The sequence below is a fragment of the Vigna unguiculata genome, chromosome 4 (assembly GCF_037176805.1).
Source record: "Vigna unguiculata cultivar grain cowpea cultivar isolate G323 ecotype 2 chromosome 4, ASM3717680v1, whole genome shotgun sequence".
NCBI lineage: Eukaryota > Viridiplantae > Streptophyta > Magnoliopsida > Fabales > Fabaceae > Vigna > Vigna unguiculata.
The window spans coordinates 19,078,928-19,087,589 of record NC_140795.1 but is presented as its reverse complement, the minus strand read 5'-3'; the positions used below and the strand labels follow the sequence as shown (position 1 = coordinate 19,087,589).

Here is an 8,662-nt window from a genome sequence, read left to right as displayed (position 1 = left end):
TGTATGGTAGTATTCAGCCATTTGTCACCTGTTGAGTGTTTATGCACGAGAGAACAATGGTGAGCACTGGTTTCCTCGCCCAAGCGAGCATGTGTCGCCTAGGCGAGATCAATAGAGGCTCGCCCAAGCTGCTTCACGCGAGTGGTCGCTCAGGTGACTCACGTTGCTGTTGAGCGAGCGAGCATCTCGCCCAAGCGAGAGGGGTCCCGCCTAATCGAGATCCCGTGTGAGGCTACTGTTCCCCTTTTCGAGCCCTCTCCTAGGCGAAGGAGGCTCGCCTAAGCTAGAGCCTCTTGCCTGAGCCAGAGCCTCGCGCCTGAGCGAGACCCTTCAGCCTGAGCGAGGAGCCGAGTGAGGTAGTGTGATGTGTGATTGTTTCCTTGAATCTTGAATTGTTAATGCTTGCTTGGATTTGACTATTTTGTTAAATGCATGAGACAAATAAATATGCATGAGTGATGTGATTCATGAATTGTGAATAATGGGTTTGACATGAACTTAGCATGTGATCTTAATGAAGAGGTTGGTATTAAAGTGGAATGGTAACGAGATGAGTTGGAATGGTATATTCATGGATGGAGTATGATGAATTGGTATGGATTGATCTGGAACCTGAAAGGGATTGGTTATAAAGGGACTGACTCTTGTGGTGAGAGTAACAGGAGGCCTAAAACTCATTAAGGGCTAACCTTATGCGTGAGGTATTGATTCATCGTAACACTTGTAACACAGCTCGGGGGTGAGCAGAGGTATCAACCACAAGTGCAAGCATCCGCTGAATCCGACCAGATTATATATATCCAGATGAGTCGAGTCAGGGTCTAGTGTATTGCTTGATAAAGTCATAACATGTGGGGTGATTTATAAATACTGCTTGAATTGGGTGATAGTATGTGATTGCATGATAATTGATTTCTACTCTAGCTTACCCTACTATTGGTGTTGTATGTTCTGTGGTGTGGTATTTTCTTTTACAATGATCATCAACTTGTTGATGTGAGTAGAGGTGAGAACTCCCCGAAATAATCAGGGTGATGAAGGTTCCGCTGCATAGTCCGCTTGGACTAGATCTGTATCTTGATGGGGTTGTCGGTTGGATGTTGTAACTAGTTTGCTTTGGCATCGTGGTGTTCCTAGTATCTTGTAGGGGTTGTGTTTAATAGCCCAGAACTGCGCTGTTATACTATTTGTGCGTGAGTTTCTTTAAATTACGCTTATTAATTAAATGGGACGTTACATTTATGGTATCGGAGCGGTCATTCCTTAGGTCTGTGGACTTGGATGTCTGCTTAGCTTTCTCTATGTCTTTCTGAGTGTTCCAGTTAAATTTCTTGTCTTATCAAGCCTAACGAAGTGATTTTCTGTGTGCCAATGAACAATGGCACATTCTCGTAAGACTCCACAATCCTCTAATGGTGACATACCCGATATCTTAGGGCAATAGAGGCGATGGTAGCTACTATGACACAGCAACAGATAGCGTCGCTCGAGCAACAACAGCTAGTGATGCAGCAGATGGGGGCTGCTAGGGTCGCTACTGAGGATGCTCATTGGTAACAAATGGAAGCCCTCCGGCAGCTGGAAGAGAACAGGACAGTTGCACCTGTTTTTGGTCCCGAGCCACAACCGATAGTTAGGGAGTGGAGCCTAGAAGATTTTCTGAAGCATCATCCGGTGAAATTTCACGGTAGAGTCAGCCCAGATGCAGTAGACCAGTGGCTGAAGGATATAGAGAGGATCTTCGATGCGAAGATGTGCCCGGTAGAGAATCGATTATCATTTGTTGTATACATGCTAACCGGTGAGGCGAAGCATTGGTGGATTTGCATGAAGTCCATCATGGAGGAGAGGGAGGAGTCGTCACATGGGAGGCTTTCAGGGGGAAGTTCCTCTCAGAGTATTTTCCCAACAGCAGCGTGAGGTATGCCAAAGAGGTGGAATTCCTCTAGTTAACTCAGGAAGGGAAATCGGTGACTAAGTATGCTGAGAAGTTCAAACACCTCAAACGCTTCTACACTCTACAGCTCGACAAGGAATGGAGATGCCGCAAGTTTGAGAATGGTGTCCGCGGTGATATTCGTTTGATGGTGGCTCCCTTATCCATTAAGGACTTTGCCGCTTTGGTAGAGAAGACCAGAGCGATGGAGAAGATGAAACATGAAGTAGAAGGTCAGCGCCCTCAGCAGCCACAGGAACCACAGAGGATTGGTGGACCATCTGGGTCCAAACCCAGACATGAGGAGCGGAGGAGGCAATATGATAGACCCCACCTTCAGTCTTAGGGCTCTAGGAGTTTCCCTCCCTAGTAGGGCTGAGTACAGTGTTATATATGTGGATGCCCTCACCTGAGGAACGCTTGCCCGTGTATGGAGTGTTACTGCCGGTGCAACAACTGTGGCAAGGAAGGCCACTTTGGGAAGGACTGTCCCACCATTGCTAGGGCAGTGACACAGCCTCCAGTTCAGACACCCCACCAGCATCAGCAGAGGGACAAAGGCAACAAGCCTCAGGCGACGGGCAGGGTGTTCGACATGACAGGGACGAAGGCGGCAAGCTCAGGTAACTTGGTTATTGGTTATTGTGTGATCGCTGGTGCTAGTTGTTGTGTGTTATATGATAATGGAGCGACACACTCCTTTGTGTCAAATGCTTGTATGGAACGTTTGGGTCTGCTGGTGTGCGAGCTGCAGTGTGAGCTTGCGATGTCTACTTCGGCGTCGGGTTTTGTCAAGACGTCGTCCTTATGTGCTAGGTGTTCGGTGGAGGTAGAGGGACGCAGGTACAAGGTGAATCTAATCTGCTTACCTCTACAGGAGTTGGAGGTAATCTTAGGGATGGATTGGCTCTCTGCCAATCGAATTCTTATAGATTGTCGAGAGAAAAGATTGTTGTTTCCTAACTCAGAGGAGCCTGAGTTTGTATCTCCTTAGGGAGTGGTGAAGGAGATTCAGAGTGGCGCACAATGCTTCATAGTCTTCGCTCATATGGAGGTAGAGAAGGAAGAAATGTTAGTTATACCGGTGGTGCACGAGTTTGTGGATGTGTTCCCGGACGAGGTATCGGGGTGGTGATAACTCAATTTCTATACCTTCATATTGAAGCTTATTGCACTCATTTGCCATTTTTAGTTTCCTTTATCTTTCATCATAGCTTAAAAATGTGATATTTTAAAGTTGTCTTCAAAAGCTGCAGTATCGCCTGGCGGTATTTATTACCGCCCGGCGCTTCTTAAAGGATCATTTTCCACTGTCACGTTCCCGCCTGGCGCTATCCTTCTTTCGCTAGGCGCTGGCGGAAAAACGCTAATTTTTCAGCACTGACCTTTGCTTCTTGTTCTGATCATAACTCTCTCTACAGGTGTCCAAATGAGTTGGTTCTTGTTGCGTTGGATTCTACACTCAAAGAGCTTTAATTGAAGTGGTAGAACGCAATTTTTGGAATTTTGTGCGAGATGCAGTTTCCTCTGGAAGATGGCAGCAGTTACAAAGGCAAAAACCACCTCATGTTTTCGTTGAAAACTTGGTGCATTTAGCAAAGCCTTGAGCAGACCCTTTCTTCACCTAATGGGCCTCTTCTCTGCACATGGAATAGCCCAAAAAAGGGAGCTGATCTAGGGTTGGCCATCATTGCCACATCAGCAGACAAAACAGAAGAAAAATTCTGTTTGGACTGGCAGCACACATACTGAAAAAGCAGGATCAGCTTTTGGCAGCTTTTGGGGGACAGAATGTTGGGAGGAAATTGGAGAGGCAATTTGGTGCAGAGGGGAGGGGGCTGAAATGGAAAAAAGAAGGGACACAGAGAGACCTCATCTTTACACAGTTTTCTCGTTTTTCAGAATTAAGAAAAAGAAAATAGCAACGCATGTAACTCAGTTTTTCTCGAAGCTTTTGTGCAATTTTCTTTTCAGTGGAAGAGTGTAATGGTTAATACACTCGGGTAGCTTTTCAATTTTTTTCTCTGAAGTTTTTCTTATGCTATGAGAATGAATGTTCATCAATTTCTTCTAGCTTTCTATTGCAATTTCCAGTTTAGGAACGAAGTAATCTTACTCTCGGGTAGCCATAGTCCCTCGTATTATACTTATTTCTCACTGTTCCATTGCCTCTGATTTTCTTGATCTTCACCTCATTTTTAGTGCTACATTCTAGGTTTGTATGTGTTTTATCTAGTAGTGCTGAGATCAATGGTTGACTTTGCACAATGAACTCCAATCCAGTGTTAATCTCTGATTTTCTGAACTACTATTTCGACCACTGGTTCTGCACTGTTTTACCATGCTATTTACTGCCTTTTTCATCTTTTTGAGCACTGGATTGGAGAACTTGCTATTTTGTTGATGCTTTTCTTTTGATATCTACTTTTACAGTTTAGTTTGATCATGCATTTCACTTAATCTGTGCTGCACTTTACATTCCAATCTTGCCTTTTTATTTTCCCAGTTTTACTGAAAGTAGTACCTATTTTGTTCTCTGTTACACATTTCTCTTTTTAGTTAAATTCTGTTTTGATGTTGCATTTGTGATTTCATTAAATTGACTGCATAGTACTTGTTTTTTTTTTCTCTTGGTTTTTTTTATTTTATTTTCAATTTCCATTGCACCTTAGTTTGACTGTTACAGAGCTCATTTCACAGTCCTGGTTTAGTTGCATTTTTGTTTTCTAGTTTCACAGTCTGTATGTAGTGTTAATTGCATTTTAATTATTTTAGTTATTACTACTTTCTGTTCTTACTTCTGAAAATCCTCAAAAATCTATCTTTCAACACAATCAATGAACTCATTGCATTGACTCCATCCTTGGACTGACCTGAGTTGATCCTTATACTGCATTAGTAAAGGGTGATTAATTCAGTTTGTTTGGAACAGTTTAGGCGACAAAATCTGTCTACCAGGTGGCCTCCCAATAGAGAGGTAGAGTTCTTTATCGATCTAGTACCAGGAATCGACCTAGTATCGATGGCTCCATACCGTATGGCTCCAGCGGAGTAGGTGGAACTCAAAAAACTGATTGAGGAGCTGATGAAGAAGCAGTTCATCTGACCCAGTACTTTGCCTTGGGGAGCACCAATGTTGTTGGTGAAGAAGAAGGACGGGAGTTCACGTCTGTGTGTGGACTACAGGCAGTTGAAGAAGATGATAATCAAGAATAAGTACCCTCTCTCGAGAATTGATGACTTGATGGATCAGCTGCATGGGTCATCAGTGTTCTCGAAGATAGATCTACAGTCAGGATATTATCAGATATTGGTGAAGGCCGATGATGTGCAGAAGACGGCCTTTAGATCCAGATATGGCCACTATGAGTACGTGGTTATGCCTTTTGGTGTGACCAATGCTCCGGCTGCGTTCATGGACTACATGAACTGGATTTTCAGACTGATCTTAAATAAGTTCATCGTGGTCTTCATAAACGACATTCTCATATATTCTAATACTCAGGAGGAGCATGCTGAACATCTGAGGTTGGTGCTTAGTGTCCTAAGGGAGAAGCAATTGTATGTCAAGTTGTCCAAATGCGAGTTTTGGATGGATGAACTTCAGTTTTTGGGCCATGTAATATTTGCGCACGACATTGTAGTGGATCCGGCAAAGGTCAAGGCAGTGGTTAAGTGGGAAAGTCCCAAGTCAGCAATAGAGATCAGGAGCTTCGTGGGTTTAGCAAGCTACTATAGGAGATTCATTGAGGGATTCTCCAAGATAGTGGCGCCCCTGACGCAACTCACACGGAAGGACCAACCTTTCACTTGGACAGATAAGTGTGAGGAAAGTTTCCAAGAGCTGAAGAGAAGATTGACCAGCGCTCCGATACTAGTGATCCTGGATGTTAGGAAGCCTTTCGAGGTCTATTGTGACGCCTCCCATCTCGGACTTGGTTGTGTGTTGATGCACGAGAAGAAGGCTATGGCATATGCCTCGAGACAACTCAAGGTGCGTGAGAGAAACTACCCCACTCATGACTTGGAGTTGGCGGCCATAGTATTTGCCTTGAAGATCTGGAGGCACTACCTTTATGGTGCAGAGTTTCGGGTGTTCAGCGACCACAAAAGCCTTAAGTATTTGTTTGATCAGAAGGAGCTGAACATGAGGCAGAGGAGGTGGATGGAATTCCTGAAGGACTATGATTTTGAACTGCTATATCATTCGGGGAAGGTGAATGTAGTGGCTGATGCATTGAGTAGGAAGACTGTACATGCTGCACACCTTATGATTAAGGAGGTGGAACTACTAGAGCAGTTTAGAGATATGAAGTTGCAGGTGAAGTTGGGTCCGAGTCCATTAGGTGTAGTACCTTAACTATATCTAATGATTTCTTGGATTCAATTAGGGAGAGGCAACTATTGGATGTCAGCTTGAACCGAGTACGAGAACAACTTGGGATAGATGAGGCAAAGGATTTTGCTTTGGGTAATGATGGCATACTGCGGTTACAGAGCAGAGTGTGTATACCTGATGATGCTGAGGTAAAAAGGTTAATCCTTGAGGAAGGGCATAAGAGTCGTCTTAGCTTGCATCCTGGCATGACTAAGATGTACCAGGATCTCAAGGAATCCTTCTGGTGGCAGGGAATGAAGAAGGATGTTGCACAATTTGTATCCGCTTGTTTGACATGTCAGAAGACGAAGGTGGAGCATCAAAGACCCGGTGCGAATCTACAACCCTTGGAGATACCAGTGTGGAAATGGGACAGTATCTCCATGGATTTTGTGACCCATTTGCCACGGACTTTTAGGGGGCATGATACAATATGGGTTATAGTGGACCGATTGACTAAGAGTGCTCACTTCTTGGTGATGAACTTGAGGATGTCCATGGCAAAGTTGGCCCAACTGTACATCAAGGAAATTGTAAGACTGCATGGAGTACATTCGAGCATTGTATCAGACAGGGATCCTCGGTTTACATCACGATTTTGGCAAACCTTACAAGATGCTTTTGGAACCAAGTTGACCATGAGGACGATCCAGTCACTTGAGGACTTATTACAGACATGTATACTGGATCACTTGGGAGCTTGGGATGAAGTGTTACCGTTGATTGAGTTTACCTACAACAACAATTTTCATGTGAGCATTGGCATGACGCCATATGAGGCTCTTTATGGCAGAAAGTGTAGGACCCCTCTCTGTTGGTATCAAGATGGGGAGGCAGTGCTTGTTGGACCAGAGTTATTAGAACAAACCATCGAGAAGGTGAGAATGGTGAGGAGCAAAATACAAGCTTCTCAGAGTAGACAGAAGGCTTACGTTGACCGTAGAAGGAGACCTTTAGAGTTTGCAACTGGGGATCATGTGTTCTTGAGAGTGACCCGAACCACTAGCGTGGGAAGGGCTCTCTGCTCAAGAAAGCTTTCGCCCAAGTTTCTTGGTCCTTATCAGATCTCTAGGAGGATTGGACCAGTGACATATGAGATAGCTTTGCCTCCTCAATTGGCAAACCTTCATCTGATGTTCCATGTGTCAACTGAGGAGGTATGTGTTTGATCTGGCTCATGTGTTGGAATCTGAGGATATACAGATCAGAGAGGATCTTACTGTGGAAGTGCCACCGATTGCCTTGGAGGAGAGTCGAGTTAAGGAACGTAGAGGAAAACTGGTCAATCTTGTCAAAGTTATCTGGGATCGGAGGACTGGTGACTCTACTTGGGAGTTAGAGGAGGATGTGAGGAAATCACACCCGCATCTTTTTACCTGGTAAGTTTTCATTTTCGAGGTTGAAAATTTTCTTGTTGGGGAGAATGTAAGGCCCACTAAATTCCGTTTTCCTTTTCTGCCCTAAATTAAAAGGGTTGCCCTAATATAATGGGCCTAAGGGTTGGCCCAATGGGGATTCAGACCCTAATCTGCCCTAATTCCATTCTTTCATTCAATTTTCAGAAAACATGTTCCTCCTTGCCTCCTTTGAGCAGTCGCAGCTCTCTGTTAGGGTTAGCTGTCAACCTTCTTCAAGCTAGCTCAAGTCAGGTTTCCGCTCCACCTAAGTCATTCCTCAGCTCATGATTCCCCTTTTCTGGGCCTATTTCCATTTTTACCATTAGGGTTTGGTAGTAACTCGTTCCTTTTTTCTGTTTTACCGTTTATTCTAGCTCTTTGGCCATCCTTAGGACAGTCGTGCTCACTATGTGCGTGTCGGAGTGTTCCGCTAGCTTGTTTTCCAGGTACTGGAGGCTAGGGTTCGCCCTTTCTTTTGTGTTGTGCTGATTGTGCTACTATTTCATCATTTTAATATGCTTGGTGTGTTGATGCGAACCTGTGTATGGCAGTATTGAGCCATTTGTGACCTGTTGAGTGTTTGTGCACGAGAGGATAGTGGTGAGCACGTGTTTTCTCGCCTAAATGAGCAAGTCTCGCCTAGGCGAGATCAATAAAGGCTCACCCAAGCTACTTCACGCGAGTGGTCGCTCAGGCGACCCACGTTGCTCTTGAGCGAGTGAGCATCTCGCCCAACCGAGAGGGGTCTCGCCTAAGCGAGATCCCGCGTGAGGCTACTGTTCCCCTTTTCGAGCCCTCACCTAGGCGAAGGGGGCTCGCCTGACCGAGAGCCTCTCGCTTGAGCGAGACCCTTCAGCCTAAGTGAGGAGCTGGGCGAGGCAGTGTGATGTGTGATTGTTTCCTTGAATCTTGAATGGTTAATCCTTGCTTTAATTTGAGTATTGTGTTAAA

The 8,662-nt window shown here is 44.8% G+C and overlaps 1 protein-coding gene across 1 annotated transcript; it reads left to right on the top strand.

The window, feature by feature from the left end:
• Positions 1 to 2,366: 2,366 nt before the first annotated feature.
• Positions 2,367 to 8,287, top strand: LOC146886902 (uncharacterized). The gene is made up of 12 exons (XM_085671927.1): positions 2,367 to 2,822; positions 2,931 to 3,056; positions 3,697 to 3,829; positions 5,206 to 5,312; positions 5,442 to 5,626; positions 6,328 to 6,463; positions 6,566 to 6,689; positions 6,759 to 7,291; positions 7,379 to 7,471; positions 7,518 to 7,693; positions 8,086 to 8,157; positions 8,263 to 8,287. Exons 1-12 carry the CDS (start codon positions 2,367 to 2,369, stop codon positions 8,285 to 8,287), a joined length of 2,166 nt encoding a protein of 721 aa, XP_085528053.1.
• The last annotated feature ends 375 nt before the right edge of the window (positions 8,288 to 8,662 follow it).

Coding starts and splice junctions, on each gene's coding strand:
- LOC146886902 (XM_085671927.1), top strand. CDS start 2,367: ATGGAGTGTTACTGCCGGTGCAACAACTGTGGCAAGGAAGGCCACTTT. Junction 5,313..5,441: donor ATGGCCACTATGAGTACGTG/GTTATGCCTTTT, acceptor TCTAATACTCAG/GAGGAGCATGCTGAACATCT. Junction 6,464..6,565: donor GTATACCTGATGATGCTGAG/GTAAAAAGGTTA, acceptor TTCTGGTGGCAG/GGAATGAAGAAGGATGTTGC.